At 37.6% G+C, this 27,458-nt stretch overlaps 1 protein-coding gene across 4 annotated transcripts; it reads left to right on the forward strand.

The window, feature by feature from the left end:
• The first annotated feature begins 1,570 nt into the window (after positions 1-1,570).
• On the forward strand, positions 1,571-27,339 carry ZNF624 (zinc finger protein 624). 4 transcript variants are annotated; one of them, XM_033422827.2, is made up of 7 exons: positions 1,627-1,670; positions 6,152-6,240; positions 6,708-6,795; positions 8,717-8,782; positions 12,266-12,392; positions 13,112-13,207; positions 19,099-27,339. In XM_033422827.2, the coding sequence occupies exons 5-7, from the start codon at positions 12,323-12,325 to the stop codon at positions 21,321-21,323; spliced, it is 2,391 nt and encodes a 796-aa protein (XP_033278718.1). In that variant the 5' UTR covers positions 1,627-1,670; positions 6,152-6,240; positions 6,708-6,795; positions 8,717-8,782; positions 12,266-12,322; the 3' UTR covers positions 21,324-27,339. The 4 variants fall into 4 exon arrangements, with proteins under 4 accessions (XP_033278716.1, XP_033278718.1, XP_033278717.1 ...); XM_033422825.2 differs by lacking the exon at positions 6,708-6,795 and having other exon boundaries at positions 1,571-1,670; XM_033422826.2 differs by lacking the exon at positions 1,627-1,670 and having other exon boundaries at positions 6,682-6,795.
• Positions 27,340-27,458: the final 119 nt, after the last annotated feature.

Here is a 27,458-nt window from a genome sequence, read left to right on the forward strand (position 1 = left end):
TATTTTATATACAATAGTTTGTATCTGCTAATCCCAAACTCCTAATTTATCTGTCCCCCACCCCCTTTCCTCTTTGGTAACCAGAATTTTGTTTACTATGTCTGTGAGTCTGTTTCTGTTTCATAAATATGTTCATTTATGTCATAGTTTAGATTCCCCAAATAAGTGATATATCCTCCAGCTGTTTTTTAAGGTTTTCCTTTGTTACTGGTATGTAGCAATTTGAATATGATGTGCCTTTGTGTGGTTTTCTTCATGTCTTTTCTTTGAATTTCACTGAGCTTCTTGGATCTATGGGTTTGTAATTTTCATCAAATTTTGAAAATATTTAGCCATTATTTCTTCAAATATTTTTCTACTCCCTCACCCTCTCTTCTCCTTCTGGGATTCTAATTACACTTAGACTACTAGACTACATCGTCTTGTTCCATAGCTCACTGCTGCTTGGTTCATTCTCCATCTTTTTTCTCCCTGTGTTTCATTTTCAGCAGTTTCTATTTCTATGTCTTTGCATTCACTAATCTTTTCCCTTGCAGTGTCTAATCTGCTCTTAGTCCTATCCCGTATATTTTTCATTTCATATACCGTATTTGTTACCTCCAGGAGTTGGATTTCCAGCTTGCATATCTCCTGAGATAGTTCAAGGGTCACAGGATTAGGTCATACTTTCTCCAAAGGTACCCATTGGCTCTGAAGTCTCAAGAGCCCAGTGTTGCACTGTGTTCAGTTTCACTGAGCTTTTTATCTCCCTGCAGATCTCCATCTGGAGGGGCTCACACACAATCAAAGCAGCAGAGAATCCAAGGCACACAGAATAAGAAAGGATTAGAGGAAATTCCCTGGCTGTCCAGTTAGGACTCGGTGCTTTTACTGCCGTGGGCCTGGGTTTCGATCCCTGGTCGGGGAACTAAGATCCCGCAAGCGGTGCGGCAAGAGGAAGGAAGGAAGGGAGGAAGGAAGGAAGGAAGGAAGGAGGGAGGGAGGGAGGGAAGGAAGGAAGGATTAGAGAGGAAATTGTCTCACCATTAAGGGAAGCTGCTCTAGAAGCCTTGAGGATTCTGTGTGACCCAATGTGGAGAAGATGGCCTTTAGTCATTAAAACCATGGAATTGAGGCAAGGGAAAACATGCATTAAAAATAATAATAATGCTAACATTTAATTTATTATTTTTTTTATTAGTATGAGCCAAGGAAAGAAGCTCAAAGACCCAGAAATTACAATGAAGGCATTACGATCTTTCTATCAAGAAGTTTAATGACAGGCAGAAGCCTGGACACGCAACTCCCCCGGACCCCAGCGTCTGGGGCTTTAATTTGTTGCAGGAGATTCTCTGTTCTCTCAATGGCTTTCTTTCTTTAGTCACACGGAAGTGTTGCGAGGCAAGGGCTGTGTCATTCTTCTGTGTCGCTAGTGCTAGTGCTTGACACACAGTCGTGGCCTCTCAACCTGAAAGAACTTTTTAGGTCCACGAACTGTCAACGATGCCAATTCAAAGACGCAGGCACAGAGGCGACGAAAGAGCAGAGTAGCGGCGCGGAGGATTCTGGGCGCCGTGGTCCCCGCCGGCTGCGCAGGCGCACTGCCGTCCGCGGCCTCCCGGCCGCCGACGCCATTGCTGGAAGAGTTCCCGCACTGCTCTGCGAGCGCCCTGTCCTCAGGCGGCCGCCAGGTACTCGTCGACCCAGGCGACCGGCCGGGGCCCCGCCGCCCCTCCCTCGGCGCTCGGCGCTCGCCTCCCGGCGGCGTCCGGGGCGGGGCCGCTCCCGGCGGAGCCCCAGACCCCGAGCTGACCCGCCCACCCCAGAGGGGCCTGGGGCCGACCTCCCTCAGAAGGCTGCGGCCTGGCAGCGCTGCCTCGGGGGGCCGGGCAGGGTGGGCGCGCCACTGGACCTTCCCCTCTTCCCGGGGCCGCGCCTGCACTGAGGGAGGAGAAGGGCGGTGCGGGAAGCAGGCGAGCTGCAGGAGGGAGAACTTCCATCCTGGGCTCTGCACCCGAGCGGAGGGACTGGGGTTCGATAGCGGCGCTCTGACCGGTGCCCCCCTCTCCTGCCTTTGGGAAATGGAGGCAGCCTTTCCTGCCGGCTCAGCTTCCAAATATGCAACACAGTTTGGGGAGTTTGGGGTTTTTTTTAGGATTTTGGGCTGAACCGCGCGGCTTGCAGGACCTCAGCTCCCCAACCAGGGAATCCAACCCGGGCCAGGGCAGTGAAAGCTCCCAGTCCGAACCACTGGACCGCCAGGGAATTCCCGCAACACAGTATTGTTAACTCTAGTCGCCGTGCTGTGCATTATAGTCCCAGGACTGGCTTATTTTATACCTGGAAGTTTGTACCTTTTGACCACCTTCACCCATTTTCCCACCTCCTCCCAGCCACCAGTCTGTCTCTGTGAGTCTCGGATGTTTTGTTTTTAGGTTCCACATATAAGTGAGATTGCACGTTATTTCTGTGACTTGCTTCACCTAGCATAATGCCCTCAAGGTCCACCCATGTTGTCACAAACAGCAGGATTTCCTCCTTTTTTGTGGCTAATATTCCACTGTGGGCACGTGCCGCTTTTTGTTTATGCATTCGTGCATCAGTGGACACTTAGGTGGCTTCCACGTCTTGGCTGTTGTAAATGATGCTGCAGTAACAGGGGGTGCAGCTACCTTTGTGAGTTAGTGTTTTCTATTCCTTCGGATAAATTCCCAGAAGTGGAATTGCTGGAAAATATGGTGGTTATATTTTTAATTTTTGGAGTAATCTCCATACTGTTTTCCATAATGACTGCACCAGTTTACATTCCCACCAGTGGTGCAAAGTGTCCCCTTTGCTCCATGTTTTTGCCAACACTTGTTATGTCTTGTCTTTTTGATAATAGCCATACTGACAGGTGTGAGGTGACATCTCATTGTGGTTTTGATTTTCATTTCCCTGATGATTAGTGATGTTGAGCACCTGTTCATGTACCTGTTAGCCATCTGTATGTACTCTTTGGAAAAATATCTATTCATCCCTGCCCATTTTTTACATCAGATTGTTTGCTTTTTTGCTGTTGAGTTGTATGAGTTCTTTTTATGTTTTGGGTATTAACCCCTTATCAGATATATGAGTTGCAAATCTTTTCTCCTGTTCCATAGGTTGTCTTTTCATTTTCTGGACTTCCCTTTGCTGTGCAGAAGCTTTAGTTTGATGTAGTCCCACTTGTTTATTTTTGCTTCTGGTGCCTGAGAAGTCATCGCCAAGATGGATATCAGGGAGTTTACTGCCTATGTTTTCTTCTAGGAGTTTTATGGTTTCAGACCTTATATTCAATTACTTAATCCATTTGGAGCTAATCTTCGTGTATGGTGTAAGTTAGGGGTCCAGTTTCATTCTTTTGCAGGTTGCTGTCCAGTTTCCCCAACACCATTTATTGAAGAGACAGTTCTTTCCCCATTGTATTCTTGGCTCCTTTGTTGTAAATTAATTGTAAATTTATGTGTGGGTTTATTTCTGTACTCTATTCTGTTCTATTGATCTGTGTCTTCTTTTTCCAATACCATACTGTTTTGATTACTCTAGCTTTGTAATATAGTTCGAAATCAGGAAGCATGATGCCTCCAGCCTTGTTCTTATTTCTCAGGATTACTTTGACAATTTGGGGTCTTTTGTGGTTCTATACAAATTTTAGAATTACTTGTTCTACTTCTGTGAAAAATGCCTTGCAAATTTTGATCATACTGGATCAAATTTGTAGATTGCTTTGAGTAGTATGGACATTTTAACAACATTAGTTCTTCAAATCTATGAGCATGGAATATCTTTCCACTTAATGTCTTTAAGTTTTCAATGTATACCAGCCAGTCACTTCCATGGTTAAATTTATTCCTAGGTATTTTATTCTTTTTTTAAGCATTTGTAAATGAGATTGATTTCTTAATTTCTCTCTGTGATAGTTCATTATTAGTGTATAGAAGCACAGCAGATTTTGTATATTGATTTTATATCCTCCAACTTTACTGCGTTTGTTCACTAATTCCTACAGTTTTTGGCAGGATCTGTTAGGGGGTCCTATATATAAAATCATGTCATCTGCAAATAGTGACAATTTTAATTCTTCCTTTCTGATTTGGTTGTATTTTATTTCTTTTTCTTGCCCAATTGCTCTGTCTAGAACTTCCAATAATATGTGGGCTTCCCATAACATATATTATGTTGAGGTACATATCCTCTGTACCCACTTTGTTGAGAGTTTTTATCATAAATGATGTTGAATTTTGTCAAATGCTTTTTCTACCCCTGTTGAGAGGATCATATTATTCTTATCCTGCATGGTGTTAATGTGGTGTGTCACATTTGTTGATTTGCAGATGTTGAACCATCCTTGCATCCCTGAAATAGATCCCACTTGATCATGGTACATGATCCTTTTAATGCATTGTTGAATTCAGTTTGCTAATATTTTTTGAGGATTTTTGTGTCAGTGTTTATCAAGGATATTGGCCTATAATTTTCTTTTCTTGTAGTACCCTTGCTTGGTTTTGGTATCAGGGTAATGCTGGCTTCATAAAATGAGTTTGGAAGTGTTCTCTTCTATTTTTTGGAAGAGTTTGAGCAGGATTGGTATTTTTTAAACATTTGGTAGAATTCACCAGTGAAGCCATATGGTCCTGGACTTTTGTTCATTGGGAGAGTTTTGATTACTGATTCAGTCTCCTTACTAGTAATCAGTCTGTTAGGTTTTCTATTTCTTCATGATTCAGGCTTGGTAGGTTGTCTGTTTCTAGGAATTTATCCATTTCTTCTAGGTTGTCCAATTTATTGGAATAATCTATTTTAGATCAGTGTGTCTTAAACTTCAATGTGTGCATATGAATCACCTAGAGATCTTAACAAAAGGCTGATTCTGATTCGGTAGTTTCTGGAGTTGGGCCTAAGGTCTTGCATGTGTCACAAGCTCTCTGGTGGTGTTGATGCCGCTGGTCTTTATACTTTTGAACACAAAGCTCTTGGATGTGGATTCTTTTTTTCTTTTTTTCCCACTGGGCCGGATGTGGATTCTTAATGGAGGCAAATTGTACATATAAGGCAGGGACAGATTCAGCATAATTCGGCCTAGATTCCTTTGGGCCCCAAAAGCTCTACTGGGTAGTGAGAATGTCAAACTGTCTAAGAAACTCTTATTAAAGAGTAGAATTTCACAAGATTTGGAAAGCTCATTTCTCACTGTGCCACTGCCCTTTTATATGCCTTGCAGCATCATTCTGCAACCATGCACTTGTTAAGAGAATGTTTACTAACCTCAGGCTCTTGTTTTCAAACCAAACTCAGCATCAGCAAGGCCATATCTTTAACCAAAGACAGAAGGCAGAATCAATGCCTGGGGTATCTGAACAAGATCTCTGCCACCCTGTTTCTCCACAGTGTAAAGCCTTTATTAGGCATATAACTATTTTCAGTATAAAAGAACTACTGCTCAGTGCTTTGTGCATTGGATTCCACTTTCTCTTATATCATTATTGTTATCCCTACTTCCTTTCTATTTGGGTTTGCCTGATATAGAAAGGATAGATAAAGAGCTATTTGAATATGAGATTGAGAGAGGCATGTACAAGACTTCTAATATCTTTTAAGTTTGGAGTTGTGGTGTTCTCTTTACATGGAGCAGAGGCCTGTGGAAGTTTTAGTGAGTTCACTCTTCCAAGGAAGGATGGGAAGAAAGAGATTACTGGATTATTCCACTGTTAGAGGAGGCGGTGATTGTGGCAAGGGAAGATGGAATTGTTTTTCCCAGCAAGTTGAAGTAGTGGGGCAGGCGTGGCCTGGAACTAGACTGATCTGGGACCCTACACAGCTTGGGTAAAATATCAGTAGTCTAGTTTTCCTAAGCCTCAGCTTCCTCACCGGTGGAATGGGAATTAGTTTCCATTGGGTGACGTGACGGTCAAGTGAGAAAGTAGTTTCAAAGTTCCTTGTAAAATGTCTGATCTGCCAACTGTAACTACATTTCGTGGTATTAAAATCTTAAGCTCTACACTGGTAAGAATCATATTTCCTCGCCGATCGCGCAGGTTAATCTTGTGTTCTTTAGCAAGGTCATACTTATTTGTAATGTCAACGTTTCAACTTGGAAAGTCTGAGATTTCCAAGGCAGGATTGCTTTTCATGGCTTATTTCTCTTTCTTAGATATGTCTTTGCAGGACTCCACTCTTTCCAGAGAGGGGAGCCCAGAGGAAGAGATTATGGCTGCTGTGGTTTTTTCAGTTGGACCTCTGGTAAGTTGGGGTTTCCTCTGCTTCTGACCTGTTGTCCTGCTTTGAGAGCACGACTACTTTTCCTGAAGTCGTGTGACTTGACCTCACCCACACTCCCTTTGGTAACTGAGTCAAGTTGTTTGATCCATGAAAATTTGGTTCATCATAGTAAAGCTTGTAATCTATAGGAAGATTCACTATGCATATTGAAACAAGTATCAGACACGTAATCTTGCAGAAAAAATCTGTGCTATCTTTAGATATGATAGGCAGTCTGGAAAATTTACTTATGACATTAACTTTGTATTGTTCCCAGGAAATTTCAGTTATTTATGGGGTAGTAGAATGGAATATTTTCCAATTGGAAAATTTTGTTTAGGAAATTTTGAACAAAACAATACATGTGCATACATACACACACCCTTAATTCATAGGGACCATTCCCCTTGTGTCCACTCTTAGTGTTCTCCTCTTTTCTACCCATTAAGAAGTGATCAAGCTTAATAGATGACATGGAGAGAAAGAAGATGTTTAAGACACAGTGCTTGGCTGTAGGGTGCTTACAGTCTCACTGAGGTAAGGCATACAAAAGAAATAGTTACATAATTTATTTAGGTGAATGATAGTTACTGAGCAGTATGATAAAGCTGATGAGTGCTTTTGTAAGGAAAGAAATGAGATATTAGTATGGGCTGAATCGGTTATGGAAAGCTCATGAGGATGATTAGATTTAAGCTGGTACCCAATTACAAGTGGGATTTAAATTGTTGTAAATTATTTGTGAGGGTACTTCAGGTGAGAAGGCAAGGCTCTGAGGCAGAGAACAGTGAGTGAGCCAGTGATTCAAGATGGAAATTTGTGAAAGATAGGACTGGAATTTAGATAATTAAGCTGAATCTTTTCATGTTTCCCTGAAGACATTTAAGTGTATATATGTATGTGTGTGTGGATGTGTTTGAGGTGGGTATTAATGTGATTAAAGCTGTATTTTAGAAGTGACTTTTTGAAATAGGAGATTCAGAAGAAAGGTAGTACCAACAAATATAATTTGTTACAGAAATTATCCATAATAACTTGTAGTAGTGATCTTTTATTTTTTGTAGCAAAAATATAAAACATGTAAATAGTTCTTAAGACATACCCTTGAAAAGATAAATGAAAGCCAAAATGTTTCACTTTATCAGTAGATCTAAAGTATTTGTCTAGTATAGGCCAGATCAAACACATCTCTAATTATCAGAGGTTGAGGTTCACATTATCCTTAATTTTTTGGAAGCTGAATATTTGTACTTTTTTAAAAACTTAACATATTTATTTTTGGCTGCGTCGGGTCTTCGTTGCTGTGCACGAGCTTTCTGTAGTTGCAGCGAGTGGGGGCTACTCTTCGTTGTGGTGCGCGGGCTTCTCATTGCAGTGGCTTCTCTTGTTGCGGAGCACCGGCTCTAAGCCCGCGGGCTTCAGTAGTTGTGGCTTGCGGGCTCTAGAGCGAAGGCTCAGTAGTTGTGGTGCACCGGCTTAGTTGCTCCGCGGCATGTGGGATCTTCCCAGACCAGGGCTCGAACCCGTGTTCCCTGCATTGGCAGGTGGATTCTTTTTTTTTTTTTTTTTTTTTTTTGCGGTATGCGGGCCTCTCACTGTTGTGGCCTCTCCCGTTGCGGAGCACAGGCTCCGGACACACAGGCTCAGCGGCCATGGCTCACGGGTCTAGCCGCTCTGCAGCATGTGGGATCTTCCCGGACAGGGGCATGAACCCGTGTCCCCTGCATCAGCAGGCAGACTCTCAACCACTGCACCACCAGGGAAGTCCCCTGAATATTTGTACTTTTTAAGGTAAGAACTTGAAAGGGAAGAACTAAGATAACATTTTTCTCAATGAAATTTAATAGTTCTGTTACCCATAGCTTTTAAAAATCTAAAATCAGTAAGTACTACTAGAAGGTATAGTAAAATTTCATTTCATTTATGAAATCAGGTCTTTATAGGCATATAGTGTCTAATATTTGGAAGAAAGCAATGTTGTGAGAGGTCCCTGAAATATTCTCTGAAAGAGGACTGAGACAGGCCCCCCCCAACCCCCAGACATGATCTTTCAGTTGTAGAAAACAGATGGTGTTAGTAGGTTTTGAATGTTATTCTTGAGCAAGATAGATTATTTCTGAGAAACAGATTTCATCCTCGTAGGAAAAAGAATTATGTAGCATCTAAGACCCATTATTATAAGTTTATTTTTGTTTTGATAGGTTATTTGTTAAAAGTCCCCTTTAAAAATTATGCAGTTGTATCTTTCTCAGTCTTGTGTGTGTCATTGTCTCAAATGAGGTGAAAGAAGATTATGTTTGGATGTTGCTATGGGACCTTAATTTCATCCCTGAATAATACAGTAAAAGAGGTGATCTCATATACACCGCATACACAGGGGACTGGTGGTGCTTGCTGAGACTCTGTTGTAGGTAATAGGCAGCCTGTCACTGAGTGATCTTATCCTGTATCCCCTTAGAGTCCTGAAGTTCCCCAGTCAAATGAAGATCTTCACCTTCAGGCAGAAGAACAAGAATTGGTAAAGGTAATACTTGGCATTGTATCTAAGGGGAATGAAGAGACAGCATCTCTTTTACTGCACTAATTCTTAATGTTCCAGCACATTGCAAGTTCACCATAAGAACCATCTGGCTCGTTAGGTGTGGTAACCCCAGGGCTGGTAGCGTCATTTTGACAGATTTTATTTCTCTCAGTGGTAGCAGCCCTAATTTGACAGATGGTCACATTATAATTCCTAATGATAAAGTATCCTGTATCACATACTTCAATTCTTGCTTGCAGAGCCTCAAGGTAGCCAGAGGTGAGAGCTGAGGGCCTTCTTAGATTTTTCCTGGGGCTTAGCTCCAGATGGGAAAAGAAAACAAACGCAGTAAGTTCATTATAATTTGAGTTATGTGTGAAGTGATTAACAATATTAACAGTTTATGAACTGTCATTATCTCTCACATTAGCCATGTTTTATTGTTAGTAGAATTATATAAAACATGCTTCACAAACTTTGAGGTCCTAATAAATAAAAAGATTTAAACCATTTGATAAGCATACATATCTGTATGGCAGAAAAACACTCCAGAGGAAATCTGTTTCTTCCGATACAGAGCATACCTTAGCCAAATACAGTCTAACTTGAGACCTTTGCCTGATTAGTCAGCTAAGTAGCGTTCTTAATTTACCAGATCATAGAGTATAGTGCTTATGAGTTTGAATTTTGGAACCAAACTGCCTGGATTTGAATCAAGAATTTGTGTCTTCTGTGAACTTAGGCAAGGCACCTAACCTCTCGATGCCTCACTTTCCTTATCTGTAAATAGCAGCTTCCTTATTGTGAGGATTCAATCATTACATTAAAGCCTTCGTATCAGTACCTGACAAATAATTTGAACCATACTTACACAAAAGTAGAGAGAGTAGTTTGATGAATCCCATTGAACCTTCAACACTTAACACCCATGGCAATCATATTTCATCTGTAATACTACCCTCCCCCACTGGTTTTATTGACGCAAATCCAAGACATTATATAATCTCATCTATAAATATTTCATTATATATCTATAACAGATTTTTTTAGTTTTAAGTATAATACCATAATTACAGCTAAAAATGAACAGTAAGCCTTAATATTATCACATATTAATTTGGTATTTGTTTCCCCAGTTGAGTCATATTAGCTGATATTGTCTCTTAGGTCACTTTTAATCTAGAGGTTCCCCCCCCTCTTTTTTTCCCTTTGTAATCATTTATTGAAGAAACCAAGTCATTTGTATTTTAGAGCTGTGATGTCCAATACAGGAGCCACTAGCCACATGTGGCTGTTGAGTACCTGAAATGTGACTAGTTCAAGTTGAGATGTACTGTTAACTTAAAATACACATCATATTTCAAAGACTTAATACAAAAAATAATGTAAATTATCTCAATAGTTTTTGCATTGATTGCATGTTGAAATTATATTTTGTACATATTAGACTAACTAAAATATATTATTAAAACTAATTTCACCTGTTTATTTTTAATGTGACTACTAGAAAATTTAAAATTCCATTTGTGACTTGCATTATATTTGTTGGACAGCATTGATTTAGAATTTGTCACAATATGGATTTTATTTATTGCATCCCCATGGGTTTTTTTTAACATGCACTTCTGTCTCCTGTATTTCCTTTATATTGTTAGTTAAATCTAGAGGCTTGATCAGATTCAGATTTTGATTTTTTAAAAATTTTTTGGCATTGGTATTTCATATTTCTGGTATCTACTACCAGAAGCTACATAATGCCTAGTTGAAGCCTCTTTGGTGTGTTAGCAGCCACTGATAATCCTTTAATTCATTAGAGGTATCAAAATGGTGATATTCTAATTTTTTCATTCCATGTTCACATATTAGCTGGAGTACTTCCATAAAGAGAAACCTCCCCTCATAGACCATCTGATTACATTTTATTACTGTGCAAACTATATGTATTTTGCATAGGAAAAGAAGGGCAAAGGGTTAATTCTTTCTCTTTATTTACCAGTTTCCAGGCATTCTCCAAAGATGATCAATGAGTATCCTTAGAGTTTTATAGTGAAATCATAATTTTAAATGTATTAGATATTTTTGAAGCCCACTACAGTTATTGTTCTTATGGATGTTCAAATTGTCCCATCTTTGGCCAGTGAGAGCCTCTTGAAGTTGTCTCACAAGTCTCAGACATGATCCTAGTACTAGTCTTTGATAGTTTTCTTGCTTTTTTAAATTTTTTTTTATTTTTTGCGGTATGCGGGCCTCTCACTGCTGTGGCCTCTCCCGTTGCGGAGCATAGGCTCCGGACGCACAGGCTCAGCGGCCATGGCTCACTGGCCCAGCCGCTCCATGGCATGTGGGATCTTCCCGGACCGGGGCACAAACCCATGTCCCCTGCATCGACAGGCGGACTCTCAACCACTGCGCCACCAGGGAAGCCCCCTTGCTTTTTATTTTGACAGAAAGTTCCAAGCCCTGGTTTCTTGTAGCAGAAAGTAATCTGTAGGGGCCACGGTCTAGACTGCATAATGGTACCTTTTTGGTTATTGTTTCTAAACCTATTGAGTGGCCGGAGATAGGAAGTATGTGGCCTGTTTTCCTTAAAATACTTCATGAGTTTATACCGAGATTTCCCATGCAATATTGAATTGTACATAATCTCATTGTACATAATCTCATTGATATTACATTTATATCTTCTTTCTCCCATGTCAAATTTATTAGTTCTCAATGATATCAATACTGATTTGTTTTATCCAACACTACACACGCAACAGTTACAAAATAACATTTCCATCACTGCCACCAACAATAATGATTAGTTACTGAAAATGTGTTGTTTAGTTTTTTACAGTTCTTTTTCTCCTCAGGATATATCTCACAAGAGATATACAGAAAAATTACTATGTTTTAAAGATACTCAAAATAGTTCCTCTCTGATGAATGTGTATGCTACCCGCTGGTTTCATTTTACTTTTAATATTTAGAAATTGCTTTTTTATTTAGTTTTTCTTTTATAATAATATATTTACATGGTTCAAAATTCAAATCTAAAAAACAATAAATATTCAAGGGAATCTAGCTTCTATTCCAGTCCTCTTCACTCTGTTTCCCCCTTCCTCCAATAGATAACCAACCATTAAAACAATTTTATGGCTCATCCTTTGATTTTTTTTACAAGCATATATACATATATTTTATATCCTGACCAGAGAAGCTCCCCAAAGTCCCACAATTTCTTATTTTTCTTTCTCAGATAGATAGCTTATAATATTCTATATCTACAATCTGAATGATAAACTGTGTCTTTTATTAAGCCATATTTTATAGAATAGAACTGAAAAAGAGTTGATATTATACATAAGGCAGGATTTTGAGGGAGGAAAGATGATTTGGCTGGAAACTACTAGTTTTCTAGTTTTCTTCCCCAGTTTTGTATGTATTAATCTGCCTAATAGGTCTAACTGTACAGTCCCTGAGTGATCTCTGTATTTATTTTAGGAATCAGTGACATTTAAAGATGTGGCTATAGACTTCACATTGGAAGAGTGGAGGTTGATGGACCCTACACAGAGGAAACTGCACAAGGATGTGATGCTAGAGAATTATAGGAATCTTGTCTCCTTGGGTAAGGGTAACCTCCAGGTTTATGTATCTGCCCACTGGGCCAGGTTTACTGAAGATACAGACCCTCTAAAGTACTTAACTGAATTTTGGGTTAGAATTTAAGCATTAAAATCTCATAATCTTAGGGGCATATTGTTGGGAATTATGCTGTCTCTTGCTCTTAACTCAGTGGTTCGCCCATTGTAGAGTAAGAAATACATATTTCTTTGGAATCTTGGAGATTATTGACAGTCCCTCCTATTTAAGACCTTTTTTTCTAGTAACTTCCATAAGACTTATCAGTGTCTCTAGAAAGAAAGGAACAAATATGTCTATTTTCTTTCTAAACTGAGGTTATCCCCAAACCTGGGATCATGTTGAGCTTCTTTGAGGTACCTTTGTAATTCTCTACAACACTGCTGTACAGTAGAGTGTTCTCCTGTGATGGGAATGTTTTGTATTTGTGCTTTCCAGTGTAGCAGGCTCTACACTGTGGCTGTTGAGAATTTGAAATCTGGCTAGTCCAACTGAAGAACTGAATTTTAAATTTTATACAATTTTAACTAACTTAAATTCAGAATTAAATATCTGTAGGTGGCTATTGTCAGCTTCATTGGACAGTGCACCCCTAAAACTTCTTGTAGTAACCACTCTGCACAGAAGATCAGGAGCTGAGACTGAATTTGGCCCTAGTTCTTGCTCACAGGCACAATCAAATCCTATTCATTTTTCTCTGAACAGGGCTTGCAGTTTCCAAACCAGACATGATATCTCATTTGGAGGATGGAAAAGGACCATGGGTGGTAGTGAGAGAAACTTCAAAAACCCGCTATTCAGGTGAGTTAATAAGAACCAGGAGGATGGGATTTCTTTGAAGTCAGTAGGTCATGGATGGAGCAGAACATCTGAAATATTTTGGGAGTTATCTTTGCTCAAAGCTATCTCAAAGGAAAGGATTCTCCCCCTCTCTTCCTCTCTCCCTACACCTCCCTTCCTCCCTCCCTCCTGCCTTCCCTCCCTCTCTCCCTCTGTTTCCCTCTCCTTTTCCCTCTCCTGCCATCTCTGCCCTCTACTTCTAGTTCCCATCACATCCTACTTTACTTTCTTGGGAACATGATTTTCATAATTGTTCCTTCCTTCAAACATGCATAAAATATCCCTTTCAGTCTGTCTTCTCCATTTAACCTTACACTTTTCTCATTTGTTTAACCATTATTTGATATCTCTTCCTTCATTAACTTTCCTGAAAGTGCTTTCTTAAGGATCACCACTGATTTCTTTTAAGCTAAACCCATTGACTAATTATTTAACTTTCTTAACTTGCGTGCCTGCTGAAACTTCAGAGGAACCCTCCTACTGTCCTCCAGAATCTTAACTAATTGAGAATACAAATAGTAAATCAGTTGAGAATCAAAATATAGTATTTATCTATTTAACCAATATCTATTAATATTAAACAATCAATATTTAATACTTATCTGTATACTGTGAACTGAGTTAAGTACTATGTCTACAGCAGTAAGATGGACCAGGTCCCTTCTCTCATGAAGATTAAATTTTGAGAAATAGATAATTGACAAGTAAATAAACAAAAGCACGCTAAATAATGGTCATAATAACTTAGCCATGAGGATACGAAAGAGTAACTTGGATGGGGATGAGGGTCCCTCCTTCAGATAGTGTGGTCGGGGAAGGCTTCTGAGGAGGTGACACTTGAAGAGTCAGAAGAAGCCAGCCAAGGCAAGAGGAGAAGAAGAGCATTCCAGGCAGCAGAACGTAATGTACTGAGTTCTAGAAATCTGAGGAAGCTGCCTGACTGAAGCATAAGGAGAGGGAGACTGGTACAGAATAAGATAGTCAGACAGGAGACTGCCTATTCAGGACTCTGTGGACCATGGTAAGGAGAGTGGATTTTAATCAAAGTGAGTGTGAAAGCACTGAAAGGTTTTAATCAAGGATCTTTGGGAAATAACCCTGTTCATGGAAATTGAACTTAAGGGCATAAAGCAGGTAATAGTAAAGGGGTAGTTAAAATAGCCTAGGCTATTTAGGGATGTCCCTGGAGGCGCAGTGGTTAAGAATCCACCTGCCAATACAGGGGACACGGGTTCAAGCCCTGGTCCAGGAAGATCCCACATGCCGTGGAGCAACTAAGCCTGTGAGCCACAACTACTGAGCCATGTGCCACAACTACTGAAGCCTGCACGCCTAGAACCTGTGCTCCGCAACAAGAGAAGCCACCACAATGAGAAGCCCGCACACTGCAACGAAGAGTGGCCCCCACTCGCTGCAACTAGAGAAAGCCCGCGCCACAACAAAGACCCAACACAGCCAAAAAACATTTTTTTAATTAAAAAAATAGTCTAGGCAAGAGACTACAGTAACTTTGATTAGAGTGATGGTGGAGATGGAAAGGAATAATGGATTCTAGATCATTTGCATATTTATTTTATTGTGATGCCATCCATAACTTGCACATGTGTTACATATATTATTTTTATATCTCAGATATTATATATGTATTTTTAGAGAGTGAGTGAAAGGTAGACATTGGAGATAGTTTCGATGGCTCTCTAGAGAAAGCCCCCCTCCATATGAAGAGGGAAGGAGAAATGGGGCAGTGGCTGGAAGAAAGAAGAAATAAAAAAAGAAAACTTTTATTTTTGAGATGGAAGCTTTTCTGACGTGCTTAAGTGCTGGTAGGAATGATGTTCCAGTGGAGAGGGAGAAATTGATGTTGCAAGACAAAGGTAGGGTCACTGGAGAACTAAAGTGTCTGAGAAAGTGAAAAGGGATAAAATCACGAATGGAAAAGGAGAGATTTACCCTTGATAGGCAGGGAGGCCACCTCTTCTGCAGTAACACTAGGCAGGATGGAGAAGATGGGAGCAGATATAGGTCAACTGGTGGTGAGAAGATTGAGACATCCTATGATGATAGCTTCTTTATTCTCAATAAAATACAAAGCAAGGCCATCAGCTTACAGTGAGGACAAGAAAGAGTTGTGAGGGACTTCCCTGGTGGCACAGTGGATAAGACACTATGTTCCCAATGCAGGGGGCCCGGGTTCGATCCCTGGTCAGGGAACTAGAGCCCACATGCATGCCGCAACTAAGACCCAGTGCAACCAAATAAATAAATAAATATTTAAAAAAGAAAAAGAAAAAAGAAAAGAGTTGTGAGAGAGAGGAAGTTAGAAATTTCATGGAATTCACCGGGGAAACCATGTTGGCCTAAAGCTTTTATTGAGGAAGGTGTTTAATTACAGCTTCTATTACTTTTGTAGTTGTAGGACTATTCATATTTCCTATTTCTTTTTGTTTCAGTTTAATAAGTTGTGTTTGTCTAGGAATTGATCTACTTAATATAAAATTTAAATTTAGGGGCATACTATCCTCTGTTTATCTTTTAAATGACTATATGGATCTGAAGGGATGTCTCCTTTTTCATTCCTGATACTAAATTTTTTGTCTTCTCTCTTTTATCTTAATCAGTCTTGCTAGGATTTATCAATCTTATTTGGCTTTTAAAAAATAATTTTTAATCCTTGCTACTGTGTCTTTGATTTCTGTTTCATTACTTTCTTCTCTTTCATTATTTTTACCTTCTTAGGGTTTAATTTGCTGATCTTTTCTAACTTCTTGAGTTGGATACGTATTGATTTTAGCCATTCTTTTTTGCTAATGTATTTAAGGCTATCAAGACTGTCATACTTTTTTTTTTTTTTTTTTTTTGCGGTATGCAGGCCTCTCACAGTTGTGGCCTCTCCCATTGCGGAGCACAGCCTCTGGACATGCAGGCTCAGCGGCCCTGGCTCACAGGCCTAGCCGCTCCACAGCATGTGGGATCCTCCCGGACCGGGGCACGAACCCGTGTCCCCTGCATCGGCAGGAGGACTCTCAACCACTGCGCCACCAGGGAAGCCCTGCCATACTTTTTTTATGTAACACCTTCATAATTATTGAGTTCAAAGTATTTGCTCATTTCCATTGTGATGTCTTTGGCCCTCAGGTTATTTGGAGGTATTTTCCTTAATTTTGTACCATATGGGGATTTTCTAATAACCTTGTTGTTTTAAGTTCTACTGTGGTCAGAAAACATTCTCTGTATGATTTCACTCTTTGCAGGTTTCTTGAAATTTGCTTTGCCACCTGGCCAATTTTTGTAAATATTCTGTGTGCACTTGGAAAAATGTGTGGTATATAGGTACTGAGTGCTGTTCTAGATATGTCAGGTTTGTTAATTATGTTGCTGAAGTCTATCTTCTTGCTGATTGTCAGCTTATTCTATCAGTTACTGAGAAATATTTTTTTAAGTCTCCCACTGTGAGTACAGATCTGTCTGTGTCTTAGTTTTTTAATTTTTGCTTTATGTATTTTGAAGCTGTGTTCTTAGGTAAAAACAAAGTTAGAATTGTTATATCTTTCTGGTAAATTGGATATTTTATCATTATGAAGTGTCTTCTTTATCTTTGTTAATTGTTTTTGCCTTAAAGTCTATTTTGCCTGATACTAATATTACTATAGCATCATTCTTTTTATTGTATATGTGATATATCTTTTTTTATCTGCTTACTGTCATCTTTTATGTATCTTTGTATTTTATTTCTCTTATAATTGCATTTTGTTAATTTTTATTTTAACTAATCCGGCAATCTGTTTCTTCTGGAGTTTTTAATCCATTTTGTACATAATACAATTATATAATGTTTAAATCTACCCTCTAACTGTGAGAGTATCTTGCCTTTTCTATATTCATTTTCTTCCCATTCATGCCTTCCTTTTGATTTATCATCTTTTATTTTTCTATTCCCCTTGTAATCAGTTGGTAATTATAAATTTTTAAGTTATTTGTTTAGTGGTTACAAATTTTCCCAAACAGTACAAGAATCTTGAACAGCTTATTCAGTTTAATCTCAATTATACATTATTGAAGTTATGTATTTTAATTCTATATATGTCAAATCTCATTATTAATTTGTATGCAGTCAATATTCATTCAGATTTACCGATTTTTCCCTTCTCTTTCTCTTCATTCTTTTCTTCATTTCTGAACTTTTACCTAGGATTATTTTTCTTCTACTTAAAGAATGCCCTTTAATATTCTCCTTTATTCAGATCTGCTGGTGTTATATTCTCTCCATTTTTCTTTTTGCCTAAAAAAAATTCCTGTCACCTTAATTGAATTGGACATTTAAATGAGCTGGGTTTTAGTCCTTGGGTTCTAGAGTTTTCTTTTTTGGTGACCCTGAATTCAAATCTTTGTCTAGCCCTGTGAATCCATTGAAAGTTCTACTTACCTTGAGTTTTAAAGTCATAAAGCCATTTTACTAACCACAGAAGATTTTGGTTCAATTTTTTAAAAACATTTAGATATAAAAAAAAAAAACATTTAGATATGATTACCTGGAAATAAATTAGAAACTTAAAAGAAGTTTAAAAGTGTTTTAAAAAGTAAAATATTAAGTTCACATATACAAACAAATTGTTAGACCACCACCCCCAGTATAATTGTTTAAGAAAATTTTGAAACTGTCAGAAATGTTCTAAAGTCCCATAAAAAGGTTGCAAAACTACCCTTGATAATAGTAATTATCACTATTTGTAATATTCCCAACTGTATTAATTTTGACTAACTTGTTCAACCTACTTTCTGAAAACTCAAAGTGTCTTCTTCCACAAATGTTCTATAAAAAGTTACATATAGAAAAGGATATTTTTCAAAAGGAATGTGTGTGTGTGTATATATATATATATATGTAAATGTATAACTGAATCACTTTGCTGTACAGCAGTAATTAACAACATTGTAAATCAACTATACTTCAATATAAATAAATAAATTTTGTTAAATAAAAAATAATTTACTAAATCAAAAGAAAAAAAAAAGGTACATACAAAGACTTGAAAAAGCTATTCTGACAGGGAAATTTGAGAAAGCCTTCACAAAAAAGCTACTGAACAGGGCTTCCCTGGTGGCGCAGTGGTTAAGAATCCGCCTGCCAAAGCAGGGGACACGGGTTCAAGCCTTGGTCCTGGAAGATCCCATATGCCACAGAACAACTAAGCCTGTGCACCACAACTACTGAGCCTGCGCTCTAGAGTCCGTGAGCCACAACTGTTGAGCCCACATGCCACAACTACTGAAACCCATGCACCCAGAGCCCATGCTCCACAACGAGAAGCCACCACAGTGAGAAGCCTGCAAACTGCAACGAAGAGTAGCTCCCACTCGCCACAACTAGAGAAAACCCGTGCACAGCAGCAAAGACCCAATGCAGCCAAAAATAAATAAAATAAAATAAATTTTTAAAAAATAGTGAACAAATAATGAGAACAAGTAGAAAGTATTATTTAGGGTGAATGGTTTGTGGAGTAAGTGGAAAGCAAGGAAGTAGTTACAATTTAGGAAGAATGCTCTCTAAAGAATTTGACTCTAAAACGAATGAGAAAAGGAGGAAATATTTGAGAAACTTGGATTGTAGAAGGGTTACCACAAATGAATTTTTTTTAATAGGATAAAAACTCCTTGAATTTACTGCTTTGGTTCTTTGCTCAATCAGCCTTCCTTAACGCAATCTCCTCCTTCCTAGAAAAAAGGGCAATTTGCAAGCAGTTAAAAACATATATTCATTATCAATTCAAGCTTCCCTTCTGTTTTTCTGTTTAGTGTGATGTCCTCAATCTAGGAAATAGGAGTCATTTGATTTCTCTCTTTTTTCCTCCCAGAGTTGGAGACCAAACCTACAACCAAGAATGCTATACCAACAGAGAATATTTCTGAAGAATGTTTATCACAGGAGACCATAGTAAAGAAACTCATAGAAAATGGTCTATGGGACACCAAAATGGGAGGATTATGGAAATGGAGTGACAGGATATTGAGATTGCAAGATAGTCAAGAAAGTCATTTGAGTCAAAGAATAGTTAAACACAAGAAAATTCCCACTCTTCAAAAAGGCTTTAGATTTGGATCTGTTCTTTTTCCAGAACCAGGAGTTATCACAGAAGAGCCCCACAGCAAATACCAAACACATGAGGAAAATTTTACAGAGAATTTAGATTTGATTACAGATACCCATCTGGGGAAGAAAATGTGCAAGGATACAGAAGGCAACAAAGTCATAAGCCCTGCTTCAGAACTCACTTTAGAAAAAAAAAACAATAATAAAGAAAAACCCTATAAATGTAGTACATGTGAAAAGGCCTTCCGTTATAGGTCATTACTCATTCAACATCAGAGAACTCACACTAAAGAAAAACCTTATGAATGTAATGAATGTGGGAAAATGTTCAGCCAGCCTTCATATCTTAGTCAACATAAAAAAATTCACACTGGAGAAAAGCCCTATAAATGTAATGAATGTGGAAAGGCCTTCATTGCTTCTTCATCCCTCATGGTGCATCAGAGAATTCATACTAAGGAGAAACCTTATCAGTGCAATGTTTGTGGAAAATCTTTCAGCCAGTGTGCCCGCCTTAATCAACACCAGAGAATTCAAACTGGAGAGAAGCCCTATAAATGTAGTGAATGTGGGAAAGCTTTTGGTGATAAATCAAAACTTGCAAGACATCAGGAAACTCACAATGGAGAAAAACCCTACAAATGTAATGATTGTGGGAAAGCCTTTAGGAATAAGTCATATCTTAGTGTACATCAGAAGACCCATACTGAAGAGAAACCATATAAATGCATTGAGTGTGGGAAATCTTTCAAGAATACCACAATCTTTAATGTTCATCAGAGAATTCATACTGGAGAGAAACCCTTTAGATGTAATGAGTGTGGAAAAGCCTATAGAAGTAATTCAAGCCTTATTGTACATATAAGAACTCATACTGGGGAAAAACCCTATGAATGTAATGAATGTGGGAAAGCGTTCAATCGTATAGCAAATTTCACGGAACATCAGAGGATTCATACAGGAGAAAAACCCTATAAATGTAACGAATGTGGGAAAGCATTCATCAATTATTCATGCCTTACTGTACACCACAGAATGCATACAGGAGAGAAACCTTATAAATGTAATGAATGTGGAAAGGCCTTCATGCGTTCTTCATCTCTAATTATACATCAGCGAATTCATACTGAGGAGAAACCTTATCTCTGTAATGAATGTGGGGAATCTTTCAGAATAAAATCACACTTAACTGTACATCAGAGGATTCATACTGGAGAGAAACCATATAAATGTACTGACTGTGAGAGGGCATTTACCAAGATGGTAAATCTCAAGGAGCACCAGAAAATTCATACTGGTGTGAAACCCTACAACTGCTATGATTGTGGAAAATCCTTCAGAACTAAGTCATACCTTATTGTACATCAAAGGACCCATACTGGAGAAAAACCATATAAGTGTAATGAATGTGAGAAAGCTTTCACTAATACATCACAGCTTACTGTGCATCAAAGAAGGCATACTGGAGAAAAACCCTATAAATGTAATGAGTGTGGGAAGGTTTTCACAAGTAACTCAGGCTTTAATACCCACCAAAGGACACATACCGGGGAGAAACCATTTAAATGTAATGACTGTGGCAAAGCATTTAGCCAGATGGTACACGTCACAGAACATCAGAAAATCCATAGTGGAGAGAAACCCTATAAATGTGATGTCTGTGGAAAAGCCTTCAGGAGAGGTTCATACCTTACAGTGCATTGGAGAACACATACTGGAGAAAAGCCCTATACATGTAAGGAATGTGGGAAAGGTTGTATTACTCTATCACAGCTAACTCTACATCAGAGAATTCATACTGGGGAGAGGCCCTATAGATGTGAAGAATGTGGAAAAGCCTTCAGAACTAACTCAGACTTCACTGTACATCTGAGGATGCACACTGGAGAAAAACCCTATAAATGTAGTGAGTGTGGAAAAGCCTTTAGGAGTAGCTCAAGCCTTACTGTACATCAAAGAATACATCAGAGAGAAGCTCAATTAATATAGAGGACAGAAAATTATCATCCAGATATGACAAGAATCATAAACTGTATATTTTATGAATGTGGGAAAATGTTCAGGAGCAATTTGCCAGAAAGTACACACTTCATAAATATAAGAATGTAGAAAAGCAATTGGTCATATTAAATCTTAGAAGTTATAAGAAAATTCATAATAAAAAGGGCAAATGAAAGCCTTCATCCAAATTTCATATTTCATTCATTTAACAAATTATCTTCGATGAATTGCCTATTTTTTTTGCTGATTTTCTTATTGGTTTATATTTCTTATAAATCTGGAGGTGCCCTTAATATATTTGAGATATTAATCATTTGACATATGTGTTGCAAATGTTTTTCTTAACCTCGTATTTGTCTTTGTACTTTTTTATGTAGTAAAAGATTTTTAAGTCTTTAATTTTTCATAGTAAAATATTTACATCTTTTCCTTTTTATATTTTTTATTTACTCTTTTAGCAATCCCCAGGTTATATATAGTCTCCTAAATTTGTTTGTAATATTCTGATAATTTTATTTTTTACATTGAAGTTTTAATCCATCTGGACTAGATGGCTCTTCATAGAAGAACAACTCCAAATGCATTAACCTATGAAAATATTATGAACCTAAATAAACAATACTCAGGGAAACGCAAATTGAAACAACGAATGATATGTTACTTCCACTTCATGGAGTTGGCAAAAATTAAGAGATCTTTTGCTAGTGGAGTTTGGCAAACCATATACTCTTACCAAATGGTTATATCAACTTATATTTCCACCAGCAATCCAGCAGTATGTATTTTTTTTAATTCTTAAGTAAAATTTTAAAAGCACTTTGACCCAGCAGTCTCACTTTTGGGGAATCTGCCCCACAGAAATAATAGCATCAGTGCAAAAGCATATGCATAAATAAGGGTGTTTATTAAAGTATTGTTTGTAGAGACAAAGAAGAAACCCAACTGGAGACAAAGTGAATGCCAATTAATAGGGGAATGGGTGAATAAATTTTGATATAGCCATACCATGGAAAAGTATGAGAGTAATTTTTAAAATGAGTTATAGCTACACTAGTTGACTTCAAGGTATTTCCACAATTTTTTGATAAGTAATTGCTTTATTACAGAGATGTATATATACAAGATTTCATTTTTGTTAAAGTAATGGTCACATGCATTTATATATGCATATATGTGTGCATGTGATTAGATGAGCATGGAAACAAGTATGGAAGAATATACATCAGGCTGTTAATATTGGTTACCTTGAAGGGAGGGAGAAGAGGAGAAGCAGTAATATAAGTGGGGGGGGGGAAACTAGGAAAATAGAAAAATGTAAATGCAGTATGTATGGTATGAAACTATGTATTTGTGTGAACTTTTGATAGCCATGAATGAAGGGACAGTCTCCAAAAAGTTAATGACAGTTGTTTTAGATTTGTTGCAGAATCCAGTGTTTTTTGTTTTACCTCTCTCTGCTTTTCTGTATTTCTCAGTTTTTCTTTCCAATGAGCATGTAATATTTATATAAACATGAAAAACCTATTTTTCTTGTGAAGCTAATTTACTAGACACCTGTGATAGCCCAGGAATTACCCTAGGTGCTGGATATACCTTGGCAGGGCAGGAGTGGTCATGGATCTAAGAGCATGGAAACTGGTCTTGGTACCACCTAGATTCCAAAGAAGTTATCCAGCACTTCAGGACCCCCCCACCCCCACCCTCTCAGTTTCATTTGGAGGAGGTAATAGAAATTTCAGGTAGATGAAAAACATATCCGAGAATATCTGGAAATTGTGTCCAGGTTATAGACCAGAAGACTTGCAAGCTTCAGAGACAAGTTCCACTTTCAACATGGCACCAAAGGAAAGATCACAGTGGTGTAAAGGTCTGTGTACAGCCCCGCAGAACACTGTGTGATGGAGTATAGAGAGGGAAACAGCCAAGAACTCCAAAGTCCATGTATAAAAGCTTGGAAGTTCTGGAAATACTAAGAGAGTCCTGGAGTCAAAATGGGAACCCTGAGGCTGTGACCCTGGTACTGGAAGGCCCTAAGAGACCGTGGACCTAACATCTGAAAAGGACAAGGCATGTAGAGCTACACTTCAGTGGAGACTGAAGGAAAGAATATCAAATACTCCTCCCACAATGCTAGGATAAGTCTTTAATATTGGGAAGGGGATATTGGGTGACTGATGTGAGCTGTCTCCCATTTTAAAATGAATAATTTGATATTGTGGTTGAAATGACTATTTCTGATTGAATTATAATAGTGAAATTTATTAACTATTACCAGGAGATGTGTCTACTTTGGACAAAATGTACCACTTTCTGATTGGAAAGTTTAAGGGTCTGACCTTAAAATACTATCCTTGAGAAACTCTATTGTCAAACAGTCTACATGACTTGATGTCAACTTTTTTGGCTGCTCGTATCTACCTTCAAACCCTCACCACACATAAACCCCGTCTCCCTTCCGTGCCTTAGAAGGTAGAAGAGGAGTAAGGTCAGCAGGTTCAAGTGACATAAGAACTGAAAGGTGTCCATCAGGTTAGGGGATGGAGATGATACAGGGCACCTTTACTAGAGCAGTTTCCATGAACTGCTAAGGTGCCAAAGCCTGGTTCCAGTGTGTAGTGGTATCTCACTATAGGTTTAATTTCATTTCCTTACTCTCTACTGATGTTGAGTCCCCTTTTAGGTGTTTATTGGCTTTTGGAATATCCTCTTTTGAGAAGTGCCTGTTCAAGACTTTTGCCCATTTTTATTGATAACTCTTTCTGTTTATTTTTAGGATTCTTTATATATTCTGGATACAAAGTATTTTTTAGATATTTGTATTACAAATATCTACTCATCAGCATCTTGCCTTTTCACTCTCTAAATGTTGTCTTTTGATGGACAGAAGTCTTTAACTTTGATGAATAATTCAACAATCTTTTCTTTTATGATTACTGCTTTTTTTGTGCCTAGTTTAAGAAATCTTTTCCTAACCCAAAGTCATAGGATATTTTCCTACATTTACTTCTGCATAGCTACTGTTTTACTTTTCAGTTTTAGGCTACAATCCGTCTGATATTTTTATATGGTGTGGAGTAGAGGTCAATTTAATATTTTCCATGCAAATACACAATTTATTCAACATCATTTGTTGAAAAGACCATCTTTTCCCCTCCCCCTTGGGTACCCTTGTGATAAGTCAGATAGTCAGATTATGTGAGGGGGTCTATTGCTAGATTACCTATTCTGACTCATTGTTCTGTTGAATACCAAATATTTTTAGTGAAAACAGGTTGATAGTAAATCTTGGCATCTGGTGCTATATGTCTTCTAATTTTGTTCTTCTTATTCAAAATTGTCACTGTAATTCTGTGTCCTTGGCATTTTCATATGCATTTTAGAATGATTATTTTTTCAGTTACTCCACCATAAAAAGTAGGGATTTCAATGGATATTACATCACATATATAGATTAATTTTGGAAGAATGGGTACCTTAGCAATATTGAGACATCCAATCTATGAGCAGGCCATACCTTTTCATTTATACACATCTTTTAATTTTTAGTAATTCTTGTATTTTTTCAATAAAATTTTGAATATTTTGTAAGGTTATTATATATTTGATGTTTTGGTGATTCTGTAAAGGCTATTATTTTAATTTCATTTTCTGACTTTTGCTAATATATATAATACATAACTATATATAATATATTAAATATATAATATGTAATAAGTAATGATATATATAATAGATTTTTTTAAACTGACCTTATATCCAGTGACCTTCCTAAAATTCACTTGTTAATTATAATAGTTTGTTCATTCTTTCGGACTTGCTACGTACACAATATGTCACCTGTGATAAGGTAAAATCTTTCTTACCTCACCCTTTCCAATATTTATGCCATTTTTGTCTTGCTTTATTGCACTGGCTAGGACCTTCAAAAGTAAAGATTGTAGGCATCCTTGCCTTTTTCCCAGAATTTAAAGGAAAATCCTAAACATTCCATTAGAAATGATATGAGGTATAAATTTGTAGATAATCTCTATCAGATTAAGGAAATTCTCCTCAAATCCTAGTTTGCTGAGATTTCTTATCATGGACAGGTATTGAATTTCATCAGATACGTAGTTTGTAGCTATTGAGATGACCGTATGGTTTTTCTCATCCTGTTAATGTGGTTGAATTATGCGGATTGATTTTTTTATTTTAAAAATTGTGGTAAAATACACATAACATAAAATTTACCATCTGAACCTTTTTTTTTTTTTTTTTGCGGTACACGGGCTTCTCACTGTTGTGGCATCTCCCGTTGCGGAGCACAGGTTCCAGACGCGCAGGCTCAGTGGCCATGGCTCACGGGCCCAGCCGATCTGCGGCATGTGGGATCTTCCCGGACCGGGGCACGAACCCGTGTCCCCTGCATCGGCAGGTGGACTCTCATCCACTGCGCCACCAGGGAAGCCCCATCTGAACCATTTTTAAGTGTACAATTCAGTGATATTAAGTACATTCATGTTGTTGTAGCCATCACCACCATCCAAAACTCTTCATTTTTCTAAGCTGAAACTCAATATTCATTAAACAATAACTCCACATTACCTGCTTCTGTTAGTCCCTGGAGACTATCATTCTACTTTCTGTCTTCAGTCTGTCTCTGTGAATTTGACCACTTTAGGTACCTTATGTAAATATTATTCTTTTGTGACTAACTTATTTCACTTAGCAAAATGTTTTCAAAATTCATCTGTATGGATTGATTTCTGAATGTTAAGGCAACCTTGCATGCCTGGAATAGATTCTATTTGGTCATTATATATTACCTTTTAAAAATATTGTTCAATTAGAGTTTCAAAATTTTATATCAGATTTTATGTCTATGTCCAGATTGTCTTGTATGTTTCCTTTTTTTTAGTAGCCTTGTCAGGATTTAGTGTGTGGGATAATGCTGGGCTTGTAAAATGAATTGGTAATTACTTTTCCCCCCTCTGGAAGAGTTTGTTGTTATTTCAGTTGGTATTATTTTTTTCCATAAATCTTTTCTGTAAAAATGAACAGTAAAGCCCAATGACCCTGGAATTTTCTTTGTAGGAAAGTTTTAAATTATAGATTCAGTTACTTTGATAGGCATAAGACTATTGAGATATTCTATCTCGTGTCAATTTTGCTAAGTTTTATTTCTAATTTGTCTATATCATTTCATTAAAATATCTAATTATTGGCTTTAAGTAATTGATAATGCCTGCTTGTTATATTTTTAATCTCTGTAGGATCTAAAGTGATGTTCCCTTTTCAGTCTTGGTATTGGTAATTTGTGTACTCTCTTTTTGTTTTCTGTGTTAGGCTCTGTAGGGATTTAACACTTTATTAATCTTTTCAAAGGCCACCTCTTAACTAATATACAGCTAATTTCTTTTTCATTGACTCATGCTCTTTTATTTTCTTCTATCTACTTTATTTGAATTTGATTCATTGTTCTTTTTCTAGCTTCTTGAAATGAAATCTTAGATAATTGATGTTCAACCTTTCTTTTTTGCAAATATTTAAGTCTAAATTTTTCTATAAGTTCCTATTTAGCTTCATCAAGTAGAGTTTTTTTTAATCAACTTTATTGGGACATAATTTACACGTAATAAGTTGTACCAGATTTAACTTTATATTTTGATGAGTTTTGGCAAATTTACACACCTGTATAACCATCACCAAAATCAAGCTATAGAACATTTTTCAGCACCCCAAAATTGTCCCCACCTCTGATTCCAAGAAACCGTTAATCTGCTTTCTATTGCTATATTTTAGAATTGTCCTTTCTAGAGTTTCATATAAATGGAATCATATAGTATATACTGTTTTCTTTCTACTTTCTTCACTCATGAATTTGGAGGTTCATTCATGTTATGTGGTTGGTACTTCATTCCCATAGTGTTAATATACTACAGTTCATTCAGCCATTGATGGACATTTGTATTGTTTCCACTTTAGAGCTATTATGAATAAACCAGCTGTGAACATTCACATATAAGCTCTGTGTAGACATATTTTCACTTCTATTATATAAATACCTAGGTTCGGAGTTGCTGGGTTATATGGCAAATGTATGTAATATTTTATAAGAAACTGCCAAGTTGTCTTCCAAAGTAC

Source organism: Orcinus orca, chromosome 19 (assembly GCF_937001465.1).
Source record: "Orcinus orca chromosome 19, mOrcOrc1.1, whole genome shotgun sequence".
Classification (NCBI taxonomy): domain Eukaryota; kingdom Metazoa; phylum Chordata; class Mammalia; order Artiodactyla; family Delphinidae; genus Orcinus; species Orcinus orca.